Here is a 20,415-nt window from a genome sequence, read left to right as displayed (position 1 = left end):
TTGTGCTTAAACGGTTCTAGTTCTGGCTTCCATAACTTTAATGTTGATATTTTTTTTTTTATGTTTACAACACATTAAAGTTCTGGCGTAACCCCCATAGTAAAGTCAACTAGAATCAATTGAGTGTGATGATGCAATGCAATCACATGACCATGATGACGTCGATGGATTCTATTTATAGCATCGGATTCACATTGTTCATTTAGTTGAATCCAATTGCTGTAAGGCTGTAAATACCTTTTGATAAGTAAAAACAATTTATTTATTCCAAATTTGTTATAAGTTATTAATTAATTATTCGAAATAGAAAAAATAACAGCAAAATAAACACTAGGTCACATGGGTATTTTCTGTTAATCTTGGTGTCACGTGATTAAATTTGAACACAACTATGACCTACAATGTAGATAAGGAATGCTTGTAATAGGATTTATTAAAATGCTAAATCAACTATCTTTAAAGCGTTTTTTGGTTTTGAAAAGGAGTTTGTGAACTACATTTTACTTCATTAACCTAAGGATACAGCTATTTTGTCTGTACAATGCATACAAGTGAAATAACAGCGTGACATAAAAATGTCACGAATTCTGGTAGGGTTTGGAAACGGCGTTCTCTTCAGCGAACACATCCAAAAAGGTAATATATAACGTGTTCGCTGAAGTTCTTTAGCTAAAACGGTTCATACCCAAGTGTCACACCATAGATAAAGTCAAATGAGGCCATCTGACTCTTAACACCAACACACATACAATGCTCGCTCTGGTCTCAGTGTCTTTTGTGGCCTCGTAAGTGGTATCCCACAATTTCTGGAGAATTGAATAATTGTCTAAGACACTTTTCAAACACTCCGCCATAACAGTCCATCTAGTCGGGCACAGCACTCTAAATCCAGGTGTGGCGGGACTCATTTCCTTTCTCAGTTCTTCAACTACAGTTTTTGAAACATCAAACACGATACAAATAATTATTGTCTTATTGCCTCATCTTCCACTTACCCGTCTTCAATAATATACCGACTGTTTTCACGCCATTCACACGCAAATTAGCTATATGGTCACAGGTTTAATTATGACATGGTGACCGGTTTATTCAATTTGTGTAAGACTGCTACTTATCTATATGCGCGTAGCTTTATTTAAAATACGATTATTAGGAAATTTGGTATCAAATATTCGCGGCCCCATTGCCGTTACTAGCCAGAATATTGGGGCCGCGGTCGCGGCCCCTGCGGCCCTAGCTCCTACGCGCCTGTCCATATACACCTTTGGTGGCTGACTGGCCGGTCCTTATAATGTCATATGACCCTCAGTGGTGTGTTATATTTCTTAAATAGAACGGGGATAAAAAATACTATACATCAAAGGGGAATTATCTGGAGTTCATTCTTTCGAATGACATTTTCAAAACAAACAATTAAGCTCAAGGTTAATTTTTCAAAACTCAGCATTTTTGCTGTCACCAAGGAAGATTACTGCGTAGGAGGTTTACAAACATAAAGGATATTTTAATAATACCGTGTAACCTTCATCTATTTGATATCAATCGGAACACCTCGGCCTGTATCTATCTCGGAAATGGCCGAGTTGTTATGATTGAGTTGGTATTTAAAATCAAAAAATAATTTAAGGTTTCATTATCAATTAAAGTGTAAAGTTTTATAAAACAAACTAAACTTCATATTTTATCATGCAACGTGGAAACTATTGAAAGCATTGTTCTGCAATTTATGAACTAGTCCCTTAGTTGGAATATTTCTAATATCAAATATAGTCGGTGCCCTTCTGGGCGCCGACTAATAAATTCGGGACCGAAGAAAAAAGTCGACATAACCGGAAAGTCGAGATATCCGACGTCGATATAGCGAGTTTGGACTGTATAACCCAAATGAGAGGAATGACATATTGCATTGTATGGCGGATAAATGTATTTGTTTATAAATAATTAAAAACTACTAGTACAAACATATCAAACACACCAGACACGTACACATTTCACTATACGCCTATTTCCACGAGGTAAGGCCTCGTTTTGGTGCGGCCAATCGTTCGTACACTTTTCCAAAATGGATTTTATCCTTCTTGCGTACACAGATGCAGATCAAAAACACGACAGTGCATGTAGAGGTGAGGAGAAACCAGCATAGGTTGGGACGGTTAAACAGGAACCAGATGATATGGCCGTCCCAGTGGTGCCATGAGCCGGCGTGAAAGTGCACGATGTAATCGTGGTAGTCCGACAGAATGTAAAACTCGCCTTTGTGCGCATAGTTCAGGTAGCGGCCCCAGAAAAACATCGTACCTGGAATTAAAGTAATTTAATTTTTGCTGATACAATAAAAACATTCTTATAACAGGACACAGTGAGGTTACTCCTAGTTTGTTCCGAAAAGTTGTACTAATATATGAAATAAACATACAAAAAGGTTGACCTATTTACCTATAGAGAACATATTTGTGGCGTACGGGAATATGAACCATCGTTTGGCGTGTGGCAAGGCGGACACGACACTCCACATGAAACGGTGGCGAGGCGAGGCGGCGATGAAGTCATTTGAGAATCCCCAGGGGTCCGTCAGCCGCGTGATCACGCTACTTCCGTTCTTAATTGAACCTTGGCGTATGGATTCCAACCTGGACAGGACAGACCATATTGTGAACTTTGTTTGAAATATGGTTTTTAAAGGCATGAAGCTGTGTATTTGAATCTGAATGTATACTGTAACACGGTAGTCATTCTAAAATGCCGTCCAGGCTTTTTTTTTTAATGATGGTTAGCCTGGACGTCATTCATAACAAAATTCGTAAACATGTTCAAAATGCCGATCAGAATTTGGTCGCACATTTTTTTAAGAATTTTCCAATTTAGTCTATTTAAACAAAAAAAGAACACTGTACCTGTTAAAAGTAATCCTTTTTACATCAATTGCAATATATATTATAAAATAATCACGTTCCGAATTGTTAAAACAACATACATTTTCAAACACCATCAAAATTCACCAAACACCATTGTTTTTGTTAACGAATGTAGCCGAGAATATCCAAATGCATTTTCTTTTCTCTGCTTAAGGTTACACATGACTATTAGTTACTTTAGTACAGCTCAGTACGAGCTGTAGTGTCATTGGCAGTAGTTTTGTTAAGGCAACTTATTGTAAACCTGTAAATTATTCAAAATAAATTAAGAACGAAGTGTTTACAAACATTTATTACTTTTGTTAGTATATTGGAATAAAGACATTTAGTTTTTGCAAAATGAATCAAATAGCAATATCATTAAGTTTGTGAAATGTTATCATGCAAAGTATGGGAAGAATTTTCATTTGCATGCATGGCATTTTTTTCAGTTTGTATCATTATTTTCTATTCTTGTAATTTACCCCTCATTTGCGCTCACTTGGATGTCTTTGAACTTTTGTATGCTTAATATCCTTTGTTTGGTTTCTTTAAAGCATCCAGATTCTGACACACACAAAAAAAACTTTTTCAAGTACTACTTGTCACAAACTTTAGGTAAGAGCAACCTCAGGTACCAACTGGTGATTGTACGAGCTCTCTCCTCCCTACCTTTTTCCTACCAGTAGGCGAGTAAGTTTTCTGGTGTTCCCCAGTGAACGACCATTTGTATGTATGTTGACAAAAACCTGCCAAGACGGTTTGAAATTCTGCAATTATTTGGAGGTTTTTGATTGCCATCTTTTGACATAAAAACATTTCTACATTTCTTTCCCCTTTCCCACACGCACCTAGCCTCCCGTCTAAAAACGACCATACATTATAAATACTATATGTGTGCTTTTACTTTGTAAGACAGAAATTAGAATACTGGGTAAAATTACCGGTTTGCCATTATAAGCTTTGTTAAATTTGTTAAATTTTATAGCGTCTCTTTGAACCGCTGGCGCGTTCACGTCACAAACTGGGCATATGACCTTCTATAAGATGACATTTTAAATGTAAAGTCGGCGAAGATTGCACAAGTGTCCCATAACAACCCGAGGCATATTCTATAAGAGCATGAAGGCCAATTCTCACACAGAGTCCCGGCTTTGTCATGTTTTAACCCCTTAAACACATGAGCGTTACTTCTGTTTACCAATATAGTTCTTTTAAAAACACACACAACAATTCTAACTCTAGTTGTTTTCCTATAAGCTTTAAGCTTGACGATAAAATGCACTCTAGTCGGAAAAAAAGCAAACAACAATGTTCTGTAATTATATATATATGTATATATATATATATATATATATATATATATATATATATATATATATATATATATATATATATATATATATATATATATATATATATGTCGTGTTGAAGTCGAATTTTGATTAATAGGTTACACAATAAAACATTTTGATTCACTTAGTGTAACAATGCTGTTGATATACATGTATGTTTTTTTTTTAATAATTAGTCTTATGTTAAATACATGTGTATAATAGTATGCATTGTCCACATAGCCCATAGAATAGTTTGTAAATAAATCTTGAATCCTGTATGTGACGATAAATGTTTTTCAAATTCATTAAGTACAAAAGTGTGGTAACTGATAATGATAGTGTTAGGGGAAGGTAATCCATACTAAAAATACTACTTCAGATTGAAACCTTAAAGTATAGTTGTGTGTAACCTTTTTTTTCTTTTTGGCAGTAAGAAAGCTCTTGTCAACTGAAATCAGGTATTTAAATTACTTTTTTGAAGAAATAGCTTGTGAATTTGCAAAATGGATATGGTTATTGATAAGAATTAAGGTATTTATTGGCAGTCTTAAGCCACGGAATACAAATGAAGAACATTTCATTTCATAGACAGTTTTTACATGTTTTTGAATTTTGTTATGAATGACGTCCAGGCTAACCATCATTAAAAAAAAAGCCTGGACGACATTTTAGAATGACTATGTAACACGGAATCTTATTTAATTTCCGACAGGACTATTTTCGATACATGCAAAAAAAATAATCATACGCGTTATTTTTTTTATTCGAGTTTACGTACTTCAGTTATGCATCGTTATCCCATCAAAACAGTATCAAGATCATCATCCTCATTATCATCATCAACATCATCATCATCGTCATCATCATCATCATCATCATCATCATCATCATCATCATCATCATCATCATCATCATCATCATCATCTGTGATGACGATACTGGTGCTGCTGCTGCTGCTGCTGATGATGATGATAATGACGACGATTATGTTGAAGCAGTATTAGCCGTACGTACCCAGCTATACATTTCATATCCATGTCCATGTAGAATCCCCCGAAGTGAAAGACGAGAATGTATCTGGCCATGTCGGTGCGCCACACCCACTTCTGGTAACTTCGGTACAGCGGCAGCAGGTCTGGGTAGTTCTCCTCAAGCAGCGCCACCACCATACTTTCATTCCAGACCGTGAACTCGTAGTTCCGGTTGTGGTCGCGGCACGTTTGTTGAGCGTCTTTGAGCTCCTGAGGGATGCCGGTCACGGGGTCCTGGGCGTAGTATATCTGGTGGATGCGTCTGGGGACCTGACCGTGCTCACTTCCGCTGCCGCATTTCCTGCACTCATGATTGTAATCGTGCAACCGAAAAACGAACTCATTTAAAATGTATAGAGTAATGTAGGCAGTATACGCTAAGAACACTGTCACAAATATAGCTAATACTATTTTTAATACTAAAATCCATGATGTTTTATTCCAGCGATCTAGAACTTGGTCCGAAATAGACTTTTTGTAGTGTTCAACAGTAAGAAAAGGCATGGTCTATTCTAAACCACGCTTATATTACATTAGTTTTTCAGTTTAATCTTCATAACAAAATGTCTAGAGTAGAAAGAGTATGATTTTCACCACATTCGACTATATATCTAACAAAACTGCTCGTCGTTCGAATTATGACTAGTTTGAATAGAATTTTCAATACTAATAGAGAAAAGAGCGCACCTTTTGAATGGAACGGTATTGATTACTTCGGACGCTAAAAACCAGAACGGTTTGACTTAATAGATGTAAACAAGCGTTGCCATGTTTGATATGTTGTGGGGTAAACGCAATGATCGCACTGTAGCACTTTGCCTCAAGTAAGTGTACAACAATGTGTACGGACAAATCAAATATTTGTAGTTAACTGCTTTGACTACTTTTCTATTGGTTTGTATTTGTATTGTCTTTCCAATTACTTTATGAAATCTTTTCGGTAATGTTTGTGTTCTATAATGTGACCTTAGTTATTTTTAAGCGTCCCTGTATCGATTCAAACACGTTCCCACACAAATATGCTTTTAACTAGCGGATCCGGATGGGGAGGGGGGCAAAAAAACCCGAAGACTATCGAAACTTTGTCAAAAGATGAAATATTATGCTTGTTTGCAATTTCTGGCTTTATAGCGAATACAGTCAATAGTTATATAAATTTGTTATAATAGTAGCAATAATAAGCAGCAGTTGTAGAAGAAGTATATAGTGGTTGTAGTGGTGTTCGTGGTGGCTATAATCATAAGCAGCAGCAACAGCAGCAGCAGCGGCAGAAATAGCAGCAACAGTAGCAGCGGCAATAGAAGCAGCAACAGTAGCAGCGGCAATAGAAGCAGCAGCAGCAGCAGTAGTAGAAGCAGCAGCAACAATAGTAGTAACAGAAGTAACGGCAGTAGTTGTTGCAGTAGCAGTAGAAGTAGCAGCAGAAGCAGCAACAACAGAAGTAGCAGTAGCAGTAGCAGTAGCAGCAGCAGCAGCAGCAGTAGTAATAATAGTAGCAGCAGCAGCAGCAGTAGTAATTGTAGTAGTAGTAGTAGTAGTAGTAGTAGTAGCAGTAGCAGTAGCAGTAGCAGTAGCAGTAGCAGCAGCAGCAGCAGCAGTAGCAGCAGCAGCAGTAGCAGTAGTGGAAGCAGCAACAGCAGCAGCAGCAGTAGCAGCAGCAACAGTAGTGGAAGCAGCAGCAGTAGCAGTAGCGGTAGTAGTGGAAGCAGTAGCAGTAGTAGTAGTAGCAGTGAACTAGGATTATACGTTATACAAACCTTCTAAACATAATTCGGACCTTATAAAAACATACTTGGATCCCTAAAAATTATAATCCCTATGTTATTCAGTTTCAGTATTTACATAACCAACTTTTTAATCAGTGCTCGCTTTATTGTCAATTCAATTATTTGCTTTTAATCCAAAGCCAATATTTTGATTTCGGATTGGAAATCTCTTAGGTACACATTCTTTAACCCGCTTCATTCAAGTTGTATTTCTGTTTATGAGCTAATTGGCATTTGATTTAATAGATTATATTATGATCAGTCCCAATAATTCGTATATGATTATGCAAAAGACATATGTATTTCTTTTTTCAACACCCACGCGTATGCGAGTTGATTATTATCGATCAAATGCAGCCCAAATATTATATTCATATTAGCCTTAACTTCAAAGCTTTTATTAGAAACGAATGATATATTGACCATTAGAAGATCCTTACATTGGTAATGCTTTGATAAATCATACAAATAAATTACTTGTAAACGAGAAAAGGTAATGTGATCAACAATTTATTTAAAGTATGTAGAAGTGAAATGAATGTATAGACGAACGAACAAACGATCAAACGAATAAATGAATAAAATCACTCTTCATAACAAACATGCATAACAAAAGACGGTATAAGTCTGCATGGACAATCAATATCCAAACAACTGTAATACGGGGGCCAGTGCTAAGCCCTGGATTTTAAGCCCTTTTTCGGTCCATGTGTTAGAGGGACTTCATGCACTGCTATTTTTGGCCGAAGTAATGTGTTTGAGTGTTTCTGGTTCAGCTAATGGGAACCAGAAAAGCTATTCATTCATTGTTCATATATTGCGCGTGCAGACCACCAACCAAATTGTACATATTCTGTGCTGGGTCTGAGTAAAATAATAAAAAAAATATACGGAAATACTCGAGGTACATGAACATTTTTACATCGTCACGATATTTATGCTTATGAGTTCAAAACAGTTCAAAATTTGATTTCATTACCGTACAAAAGAGTATGAGGCAAAGTTGTTTTTGACATTTATATTATTATTGCTACTGACGAGTTGAAGCAAAATTTATGAAATAAGATTTACATGTGAATGCTTTTTATCCGCATTTTACTATTCACTGAGCTTGAGGATGTCAAGTGGACGCCAAAGCGTGTGTGTTTTTGCAAGCGGAACAAATCCGATTTTTTTTTAATAAGTCGGATTATTTCTCTTCACGGTGACTTTAACTGAAATGTATGAATTTTATATTTTTATTTAAATCATTGATATTTGTTCACTTTCCGTCAGCCACTTACTGTTTTATCGATCTTCGCAATGAAAACAAAAATCTGATATCGAGGTAATCGGATTGATGTTTCATTTCATCAGTTAAGGTATAAGGCCACGGCCTGTAAACGCCAGCTCCACCACTTTACGGTGGTGCAAAGAAAAAGAGCTGTCGACACTTCCGTGGTGGAGCTGTGCCCTATGTTTACATGAACAAACGTGAGTATGATTTATATTTTATTTGATAATTTCATTTAACGGACATATTTCGGAAATCGAAGAATGTGGTACCGTGTAAGAACACTTCTACTGCAGGCTGGTTACTATTTCGTTTCAATAATGTGCAAACTGTGGTGCCAGGAGCTTTTCTCCCGAATCAGACTTGTGCATATTTTGAGATCTGATTGCATAGCAAGTACATTTCGGTGCTTACACACCCCGTAAGAACATTCTCACGCATGCAAACATAACTGTTATGTATTGTATCTAAGCCGGAACACAACAAAACTAATAAAAAGGAAAAATGCACATATTTATAAAAGTGGTGGCGCTGTTGCCCTAGTGGTGGCGCTGTCGAGTAGTGGTGGCGCTATCGAGTATGTTTTGCCTATGAAGTAATATAAAAAGTTAACGCTTTTGGAATAAATACTTAAGTTGCTATGTTTAATATTCATTGAACATTATGCTGGTATGCATACTACTTGCGGAAACAAAACTCTTCGCGAATTATCTTAACCTTACTTAAAACTATTTCGAAAACAAACGGCTAGGTACTGTTAATTTTACCATAGAACTATAAGTATCTACCATGTGTGTCCGGTACGGATGGAAAAATCCGACCCGTGTGCACGCTCGTAAGCCGGTAACGAGGCTTGCCGAGTTACAGGCCACGCAGCGTGACCGAAGGACGGATTTTTCGTGACCGAAGGACGGATTTTTCGGTCCGGACCTGAAAAACATGATTGATATTTTTTCTAGCAATTCTAAAATTATCAGTTTGTGTAAGAATTGACGTAGAAAACGCACTTTTGTACATTTTACCAAAAGCGCGTGAAACCTTGTTTACTGACGGCAAGCCTCGTTACCGGCTTACGAGCGTGCACACGGGTCGGATTTTTCCATCCGTACCGGACACACGCAGTAATTTTAAATCACTATTGATGTCAAATAGTTACTATTTAAATCGCGTTTTTACGATTATTCATTATCTGTTTTAATTAATTGCATACTTATTTATTTGATTGCGCTTTATTGAAATGAAATAATGTACTTTTCATAAACCATACAATAAAAGAAATAAGAAGAAGCGCGTTGTTGCGCGTAACTCATCTTACATGGGGGTGTAAGATGCGTTTTTCCAGCACTGGACAAATGACCGGAAACACACGTCCGGTATGCAAGAATACCTCCCTCATAACCGGACACACATGATAGATACTTATAGTTCTATGGTAAAAATTAACAGCACCTAGCCGTTTGTTTCGAAATAGTTTTAAGGAAGGTTAAGGTAGCTCGCGAAGAGTTTTGTTTCCGCAAGTAGTATGCATACCAGCATAATGTTCAATGAATGATAATATAGCAACTTTTGTATTCATTCCAAAAGCGTTAACTTTTTATAATACTTCAAGAGCAAAACATACTCGATAGCGCCACCACTACTCGACAGCGCCACCACTAGGGCAACAGCGCCACCACGTTTATAAATATGTGCATTTTTCCTTTTTAAGAAGTGCTTATTAGTTTTGTTGTGTTCCGGCATAGGTACTATACATAACAGTTATGTTTGCATGCGTGAGAATGTTCTTACGGGGTGTGTAAGCACCGAAATGTACTTGCTATGCAATCAGATCTCAAAATATGCACAAGTCTGATTCGGGAGAAAAGCTCCTGGCACCACAGTTTGCACAATATTGAAACGAAATAGTAACCAGCCTACAGTAGAAGTGTTCTTACACGGTACCACATTCTCCAATTTTCGAAATATGTCCGTTAAATGAAATTATCAAATAAAATATAAACCATACTCACGTTTGTTCATGTAAACATAGGGCACAGCTCCACCACGAAAGTGTCGACAGCTCTTTTTCTTTGCACCACCGTAAAGTGGTGGAGCTGGCGTTTACAGGTCGTGAAGACTGTGTAGTTAAAACAATTTACTCACACGCATCGTCACTGTGTGGGAACGGACACCGGATATAGCTCAAAAAGTGATAAGTAAACAGACAATTATGCAGTTGTTTTTCTTAACCAGAGGTAAGATCTTGCTGTGTAAACGCATATCTACCGTATCCACAAATGAAGCAAGTGTTTGAATTAATAGCTGAATGCTTAATTTGGCCTATGGTATACTTTAAAGTGCTTACGATTTAGCAGACTTCGTAAAATGTTTCTTCAAATATGAGCTGATCACCTCAAAACTTACAGAATTTCGACAAGTATTGTTATTTTTAGGAAATATATCAAATAAATAAAAAATCTGAATCGAAGGATTTCACTAGCATAAGCTCAACTATTTTTATTGTGAGATATGGCATTGTAACTTTTAAACTGTTAAAGATATGCCCTTAGAAATGTTCACAGTACTGTACTGGTGATAGCCGTATTATGTACTGGGGATAGTTTCAAAGTTGAGAAATTTGTGTCCTGGTGATAACATATAAAATTGGACAAAAAATGATAGTGACACTGTTAATATACAATATACATGTATATGTCTATTTCGAACTTTTAAATAATCGGCAAAAAGTGAGAGTACAATTTGATAAGAAATTATTGAGCAAACTTTAAACTTTGTTGACAATGAGTTTGATCCATGCTCTCCTAAATGAACGTATATGCACGCTGCGTAAATATCAGGGTTGTTCACAAGACATTCTTTCTCACTGAAATGAACGAACAGAGACCATTATTTTGTTCTAAGTAATACCAAAATCGATCCAAGATAAGAAAAAAGTGTTCCAAATTTGATCACAATATCTCATTCCCTACTGGTGACTTGCTGTGTGCAAAAACGTACCTACTTGATTTACAAAGCAATACTATATATATGAAATGCAAACACCACAAAAATTATACGGCCCTATGTTTTGTGTTACTCAATATATCAGATTACCGGCGTATGTCAAATATTTAGATATTGATGCTTGTGATAAACACATCATGGTTAACTAATATGTATGAATGAATGAAACAGTTTTAAGTGCATACAGATACAAAACAACAACAACATGTTTTTGCTCTCATCCCTCGATATGGACAACATCGAACAATTTCCCTCGAGCTCGCGTATAGATAAATAGCCGTAATCATTATCACAGTCTCGTTATTCTAAATACATCGTTACTATCCTCAGTCCACTTAATAGCTATTCCCTGTGCAGTTATTTATTTGCTTCATCTATCCCCAGTACACTGCCAGGGCATCAAAAGGTATGAATATCTCCGTAACAACAAAATATATCATATTGATATTTTACACATTATTAGATTATGTAATTACAATGAAATCGCTCGATTCAGTTTTTATTCTTATTTTCAATTTGTTGATTTATGTTTGAAATCGTACCACATAAATTAACATTCGTGAGCGATCATGCAACTTTCGGAGTGACTTGGGCTATTATACAAAAGAGGAGACATATTTCCATCATAGTCGTATATTGCACAGTATCAAGTAATTCAAAACTCTTCGATTTTGTTAAATATATCAACATAAAATACAAAAAATGATAGAAAACTGACCATGTGTCAAAATCAAACGCTTATCGATTGATCATTTTTTTTTAGCTATATCCGGTGTCCATTCCCACACATTGATCGTGAGTAAAACAAATATTTCCTAACCAAAATAGTCAAATATACCAGACACCGTAGACTATATAGAGTTATTATGTACATTGATACAAAAATACAACAAATTTTATTTTATTAAACAGTGTGCGCATACCACGTTATAAATTGCGTCATAAATGCTACGTCGGAAGGCGAAATTTTGCTCCGAATGAAGACTTTAAACTTTCACCTGTCATTTCTTTGTAACAATATATCAGAAACTTTATTATTTGCACAAGTAGAAGCACCACCTAAACGGAAAGAGAGCTCGGCATTTAAAGAGTACTACAAGGAAAATGGTATACTCAGTACTGGTAACACCCAGGTAAGTTGTATTCCGTGTGTCTGTGCTTTACGCAGAGCATGGTAAAGAACCTAGAGGTCTCTACGCATAGAGCTAGGGTATCGCACCTAGATCTCTTGCACTCTTCGTTGTTACTTCTTGTCTTCCAATATCTGAATATGACTGGTATGTTATTTAAACGCGATTTAAATCGTGATGGCGTCACGGCGAGATAAAGTCACAATGCAGCCAATAGACAAACAAACACCTGGAAATGTTCAACAATGGTTATTTAGTTGAGTTGGCCGGCAATCCCATTGTTGGTAATGTTCAACATAGGTAGGTGGTACTTGACTCTGCGATACCCTACACTACTAATGGTAATCCACACCGATATAGGTCAAGTCCCATAGTGGTACTTATTTGCGTTGGTCGGCAATACCAGATTTGGTAATATTCAACATAAGAACGTGGTCACTACGAAAATCTACACCAATATAGGTAATTCACACCAATAATATGAGTCAATAGTAAGCCTATATTGGAAATTCACTCCAATATTAGTAATTGAACAATGGTCACTTACCAACCAAGAATGCCGTTGCACTTTTGGTTATAATGGAGTTGACATGGGAATGGAATGAAATGGTCGTGTCGTGTACCATTGATGGTATTAAGATGATTTAGACCCATAACTGTATTCACTAGACCAAAATGGTATTCTAGGATTAGATTGCATAGCCGAATGAGGCAGTCAACCAAATATGGCACCGGAGATGGAGATGCTGTTTCAATACAAAATTAAAATACAACTCTTGAAGAGATGGTTACCTGGAAATCCGGAAAGGGGTCCATCCTGAGAAGAACACAAGATCTTATGGTTAGCACAACAAACATCAGCAGCGAATAGTATGACGAATAGTTCCTTCAAGTATAAACTCTGAGGGTTGCCTAATCACAAACTTAAAGATGAAATTGATACTGTCTATTGATGGAGTTCTTTGTTTTTAAATGTTGGATTATGTTGTTAAAGTAGTCCAACAGCTAGTACTTTCTGTTTATCATCAGAAAGGAGTTTTAAAGCAGCTAATTGAACGAAATGAAGTCGTAACACGCCATGAAGCGCTAAGCGGCTTATCACCGTGCACCAGATAAAGTAGCCCAACGGAGACGTAAACAATGCTATTTTCAGTGGGACAGTTAGGGTTTCACGTTTTTTTGTAATAAATAAACTAAGATTGCCACAATGAAGTATCAGTCTATCGAGTCAAGACATGTCCAGGTATACATACATAAAATCAACTGTGGTTCTTGGCTTTAAAACATTAGTAAACTGGTGGTAAAGTAGCTCACGGGCAAAGGCAGTATTTTAACAAAACTATTTTAATAATTTGGCTTGCAAACGGGTTTCTTTATTTTTTAGTCAAGTTTCTCAGTTTCAAAGCATTTTAAGAACTTCTAAGTAATATCTGAGAATTTCTCGTTTAATTTCTCAGTGGTAATGTACTGTATATATTTTGAAAAGAATTGTGACACAATAATCACGCCGTTGCTTCGGAATTGTTAGTCCTGCATATGCTGTACGTCTGAAAAAGAAATTTCACTTTACTTGCCATTTCTAAAGTTCTCGCCACCATTTGCCCTGATTGAGTGTTACATGATAAATATACACTCCGTAAAATACATTATTTAAAGATAGAGGCTTTTAAACTACGTCAAATGCATATAACGTCCCAACCACCAGGCACGAAATTTAGGTTCCATGTATTTTCCATTGTGATGACATTTGTTTTGTTGGTGTGTTTTTTCAAACAAGCTGCAAGAAGATTTTACGTAATATTGACTAGCACATGTGGTAATCAAGAGAGTGTATTCTCGGATATGTTGGATTTCGTTGCTGTAAGAAACAACAATAAATAATTTTAAAGGAAATACATTAATGAAAAACATTCTTTTGTAACAATTAGTTAATTACATCAAAATTACGTAAAGAGAAACTATGCATGGTGTCACTTAAATATATCACACATTTCGAAGAAATAAAACAATATTGAGCAAGTGACATATGCTCTTAAAGTGGATTTTAGAGTTTAATATGATGACCTGCAATACACTTGATTTACATCCTAGAAAAATAAGTAAGTGTTATACAGGTAACACAGTCTAGCGAAAGAGTTGACGAACAGAAAATTAGACGGGCAATGCATTATAATGTTGATAAAGTGGCAAAACTGTCAGTAAATATCAGTGAAACCGTGGAATGAACTAGTTAAGGGACCCATGCAGATCCTGTCATATATGACAGCGCCGTGGAATGAACTAGTTAAGGGACCCATGTAGATCCTGTCATATATGACAGCGCCTTTAAATGAACAGAGCTGTTGTAAGAACGTTAAACCCCAACAAAACCAAAACGAAAGCGAGGTAGCGTTGAAAGGCTGTAGGCGCGACAAAAACTATTTTACTTTATTTTACAAATCTGTTCACAGACAATGAAAATTGAATCCAAAAATATTTTGAGTGGCCCCAAACTGTATGGCTACAGCCAACCGATAAGTGCCTGCACATTTTATACTGCATAATGCCTCTTTACTCATTCATGTATGCCATGCGTGATGACTGCTTCTGAAAGAAGTACGAAAATAAACTCTGCAAAGAAACTATAATTGTTGTATTGAATTAAAAGACATTAAAGTAAGCGAATTAAAAAGGGCTCTAAAACACAAATTGTCTGACAGAATAGTATACTGTATAGTAATTTTAATTGAAACATGAAGAAAAGAAGTAACATGATAAAAATAATATAATATCATTCCAATTATAAACACATCTAATGAAATAATCACTTCACCATTAATCAGGATTCCCAATAAGTTTTGGTTGAACTGTCCAAAATACAAAAGTGACTGACCAGCTAGCTAGGGGTTAAAGAAAGGTGCTTTTTATAAATAAATCTTATACAACAAATTTGAATTGACCTTAAAGTCAATTGAATCGTCCGTTCTGACCAAAAGGCCCGTTCTCATTGAGAACCTTGAATATAATACAGTTGTTAAGAATAAATGTGCTTTTTTAAAGCTGTATAGCAAATATAAATCTATAAATATACTCAGTTTGCCCGGGTATGTATTTAGGCAGGGCCCTAATGACTGATTTCACCTCCGTGTTCATGATGCTGCGCACGTGTAACTTGATCATTGCTGCCATCTCAATCAGCAGCTGTCTCTGGGGATCCTAAGTTCAGCAGCAGGGATCTCCTCACCTAGAATTGTATGCAGGTAAAATGTGAATAAAACCAATCCATGCAATATTCTTAGTCATAACCAAATTTTCAGTGTTTGATATTAGCACAAGCCCACCAGCCCTACACTGATATTATGGTTTTCGTGCTTGTTCAATTTCTTAATTTCATATAACAGTGCTTGTTGACAATTTTGGAAGCCAAACGCACTAGTATAAGAAGTTGGGCTTGTTTACCCATAAGTCTTATTTCCACGACTGGATGTAAACAATTAAAGTAGGCCAGTCTATATAACAGTGAATAATAAGTATTATGTACTGAAATCACAGATTCATCAAGGCCCCCAAAATCACATACATGAAGTACTTAAATGCTCACTTTAAAATATGTTTCAGGTGATTTGATTTTATAATTATATACTAAATTTAAAAAAAACAAACAAAAGTATTTAGCATTATATCTTCTGGATAATTCATCTTTTATTATTGACAAAAAAGGGAAAGCTAAAAAAAACAAGCATAACATGAAAACCATGCAAGGACCTTCGTTTCAAGATTCAAAGCATGCCCAAGTTCATATGGGAACGAGACATTTCATGTTTTCTATATTTGGTAAACAATTAACTATTCAAGGAATGAATTGCGGGGTTGATGTCATTGGGGCGCCATTCCGCCGTGCCTTCGAGGAGGGATGTTTGATTGGGAACAAGGTCATACAGATTGGTCGGCGAGGATTTAACTATACACTGGATGACTACGAGTGGGGAAAGAAACAGGTGTTGAAATGTTAACAGAATCATTGTTATAAAACCGTTATTGTATAAAAGCACAAAACTGTTAACATTTTTGGATATATTTTTTTAATTTGTTTAGATTTTCAAACTTATAATACAAAATTCCCTTCAAATTATGAATGTTTTTTTATACAATTATACATTTGCATGTCATTGTAACTGTCATTACATTTGTAATATGTATTTTGTCTTAAATATGAAATAGCATAATTATTCCATGCACATGTACATTCATTACAATTAACATGACGTGAATGGGAGCGTCGCTCTTGGTCAGTTGTCAGGGGTCATAGTAATTCATTTGATTATCTAACTCTGTGTAAGTATTTTCTTCTAAAAGTAATTATCTCATGTACAGGGTTTCCGCGTTGTTGATGCCGTTGAGTGCTGGCATAAGTCCCTGAGCCCACTGATGGAGGAAGTGCGGGTGATGATGGGCGAACACCCAGTCTACATATCTTTTGACATTGACGGGCTTGACCCATGCTTTGCCCCTGGAACAGGTAGAGTATTGAACGTATATTAGGAAATAGAAAACCGAAGAGCTTTTGTTTTAATCCACTTCATGATATTAATGTTGAATGAAATCTTAACCTTTAGTAAACAATTGATTTAAATGCTTTAAATATTACACTAATCTCCGTTTTAGCTTTTCTGTTTTTGAAAGAAAAAAAGATAGGTATTCTCTAAGCGTTAATATTTTCATCATTTACAGCTCTGTCAGCATCGTAATTCACAACTTTAACCTTGCAATGGCCATAAAACTCAAAATATATTCACATGAGACCTGTTGCAAGACACAATGTCTATATTGTAGCTTGGATTTAATAGTTAATGCGTTGGGGAGCTTTTTACTGAAACTAAAAACAACAAGCATTAGCATTCGCTTCATGGTGCCTCTTGTTTCTGATAAAACTCTTTTAAGTGCTTCTCTGAAAAGAAATTATAGACGGTTAGTTGACGAGCATGGAAATACAAGCAATAACAGAACTTTGAGTATTTCGTGTAGAAAATGTTATCCCAAATCAAACACAACCAGTATCTGTTTATTATTCCATTTACACCAATCTACCTGTTGTTGTAGCAAGTGTATCTTCTGTGACAGGTACCCCAGAGATTGGCGGGCTGACATCCATACAGGCACTGGAGATCGTGAGAGGCTGCAGCCAGGGGTCTCAACATTGTAGGCGGGGACCTAGTGGAGGTTAGTGGAGTGTACCTTTAAACATACACATGTTAACTTCTCTACTTGAAATTATCAATTTAAAAGGCGAACACTTATTTTTACATGCGATTTTAGAGCAATGTTTTTCATAATACTGACATTAATACATGTGGATGTTTCTAAAGGCCGTTTAGGTTAATTATGATGTTTCAATGGAATGCATTATATTCAAATTTTCAAATAACACAGTTTCTAGCACTTTTTTGAAAGTTACTTTGTTAACACTAAATCTGTGGAAGTGTCACTTTAATGGGTACTACAAATATCAAGACATGCCTACCTGAAACATGGGCATATTATGGGTAAGAAAAAATAACAAAATGACGTACTGCGACTTAAGTGATTCCTGGATAAACCATTCTTAACCATATTGTATTCCTTTCCAAACACTTCTGGTGATGTTTGGACTGTCAGTCTTTTGAATATTAACTGTTCTGTACACATTCTGCTGTTTTCAGGTATCCCCTCCCTACGACTTTCAAGGGACAACAGCCCTTACAGCCGCCAACCTGCTCTTCGAGATGTTGTGTGTCCTGCCTAAAGTCAAATATGAGCTCAGATAAATAGTATACAATTAAACATACACTAAAAATGCATTTTATAAAACAGTGATCACATCTCTTTCTTAGAGTTGTGGTATAAGGGTTTATTTACATTATTTATTCTATGGATTAACATTCATGCTGTACAAGTATGAATTTGCTCAATTGCTTGTTGCTTGTAATGAAACCTATACGTCGTATCTACAGCTACACATAAATGTTGAATGTTATACAGTATATATACATGCATGCTTGTAATGGCTACTACTGGGGTTTGTATTTTTTTCATGGTGATTTATATTTTTATTTGTTAAATACATACAGATGAACATGATTGTATGCTTCATTCAGTGTATTGTGATAACAGTTTGATATGTTAGAAATGTTTTTGTTTAATTTTGTCAAATATAATAATTTTAAATGGATGCTATTTAAACTTTAATTTTAATGGTCATGAAATCCAAGTTTGTCCAACTTTGGAGAAATCCGCTGAAGCGAAAGTGCCTATAGAGTTATACAGGGAAAATATGGTTAAACAGTTCTCATGAATTAGTCTTTTAACAGATCAACTTACTTCCTACATATATGTTAGGATAATTCTTGCCCTTGAAGATGATGGTTTTGTTTTAATTGTATGATTTTTTACATTTTGGTCCTTTTTAAGGGTTTTGTTGGTCATTAAAAGTTACATTGAAATAAGGAGGAGCTAAAAAATGTTTGCTATTTAAAGTAAGTTAAAGACATCCTATCGCTTAGCTTCCAGCGGATTACGATGCATATTTTTTCAAATGCACTTTTCGAAATAATGAATTTTTAAATATCTATTGGTCTTTTTTGAACATTTATGTAAAATTTGTAGAAAATCGATGCCCAGAAATTGTGTATTCAACTGTACGCACCTTGAAATGACCTTGACCTGTGATGACCTTGATGGTCAGTTAGAAAGCTTAGCGTATATACATAACTTACTTAAAACATATAAGTCAATAAATGTTTGTGTTAAATAGTTATAATAGATATTATAAGGCTTGTCATGGGCTAAAAAACGGCGGACATCTTGGCTGTTGTCTTGGTTACCATGGTAACCTGGCGGATACCAGCTGTCCACCCTCGCTAAGAACGAACTTCAGACACCCCCCAACACAAATATACAAAGAAACGCTCTGGACAAAAAATGCACACAAATACCTCTAGGGACTGTACTATAAGGAGTTAAAGATTTATCACCCACAATTTATGTTTGATATAAATGTGTATGTATGGATTTTGAATAAGAGTGTCACTTTAAAGTAAGCAAGGGACAACTTTTGGGATCTGCATCATACTTTCAAGTCTCTGTGGACGCAATCATAAAGACTGGAACGCCTCCATTCGAAGGCGGCACTGACTAGGCGTTGAACGTTTGTTTTATGGCTCTCGACGAGCACTGTGTATCTGGATGGGAAGTTATCCCTCACTTGTTCCCTGGTCAAACAAGGGCAACTTGAAAGAAACTTGATCGGTATCTAAATGTATCTGCCTATCTTTCAGTGAACGGTTTTCCAATAGTTAAGCTATACTATGGGAAATTGTAGTTAAATTGTAGTTGAATTTACATTTTCCTTGTTCCTAATGCACACGCGTACATTTTAGTGTTGTTGGCATCCAAGAACAACATTATGTTTAAATGTTATAATACCACACTGTTTTTGAATTAACACTAACAACTATGTTGGTTTGGTCGAGGTGTAACTGACTGATTAAACAGTAACAACTACATGTAATTTGGTTTTGTCGAGGATAAACGGAGCACAATGAACTAATTTGATTTTGTCGACGTTAAACTGGCACCTAGGCAGATTTTGCCGACGTTCAACTGGCGGATTTATCACTGTAAACTAGGCTGATAAAGACGACGCTAAAGTGGCGGATTTATCGCTGTAATCAAGGCAGATTTTGTCGACGCTAAACTGACGGATTTATCACTGTAATCTTAGAGGCAGATTTTGTCGACGCTAAACTGACGGATTTATCACTGTGAACTAGGCTGATTTTGTCAGCGCTAAACTGACGGATTTATCACTGTAATCTTAGAGGCTGATTTTGTCAACGTTAAACTGACGGATTTATCACTGTAATCTTAGTGGCTGATTTTGTCGACGCTAAACTGACAGATTTATCACTGTGAACTAGGCTAATTGTGTCAACGCTAAACTGACGGATTTATCACTGTTATCTAA

At 36.0% G+C, this 20,415-nt stretch overlaps 1 protein-coding gene, 1 long non-coding RNA gene and 1 pseudogene across 2 annotated transcripts; 1 reads left to right on the top strand and 2 right to left on the bottom strand.

The window, feature by feature from the left end:
* Positions 1-2,010: 2,010 nt before the first annotated feature.
* On the bottom strand, positions 2,011-5,936 carry LOC128245557 (uncharacterized). The gene is given in 4 exon segments (XM_052963755.1): positions 2,011-2,298; positions 2,437-2,494; positions 2,497-2,630; positions 5,246-5,936. Coding segments are annotated over 4 exon segments (858 nt in total). The 5' UTR covers positions 5,767-5,936; the 3' UTR covers positions 2,011-2,153.
* LOC128245559 (guanidinobutyrase-like) lies at positions 4,541-18,621 on the top strand (annotated as a pseudogene).
* LOC128245560 (uncharacterized) lies at positions 14,924-18,074 on the bottom strand. Its single transcript, XR_008263182.1, has 5 exons — positions 17,984-18,074; positions 17,502-17,624; positions 16,786-16,923; positions 15,505-15,657; positions 14,924-15,020 (listed from the first exon to the last, which is right to left on the bottom strand). It is a non-coding gene; the product is annotated as an uncharacterized LOC128245560 (long non-coding RNA).
* Positions 18,622-20,415: the final 1,794 nt, after the last annotated feature.

This window comes from Mya arenaria, chromosome 9, assembly GCF_026914265.1.
Source record: "Mya arenaria isolate MELC-2E11 chromosome 9, ASM2691426v1".
NCBI classification, from domain to species: domain Eukaryota; kingdom Metazoa; phylum Mollusca; class Bivalvia; order Myida; family Myidae; genus Mya; species Mya arenaria.
Note: the sequence above shows the minus strand (reverse complement) of the source record. Positions and strands in the feature narration are given on the sequence as shown.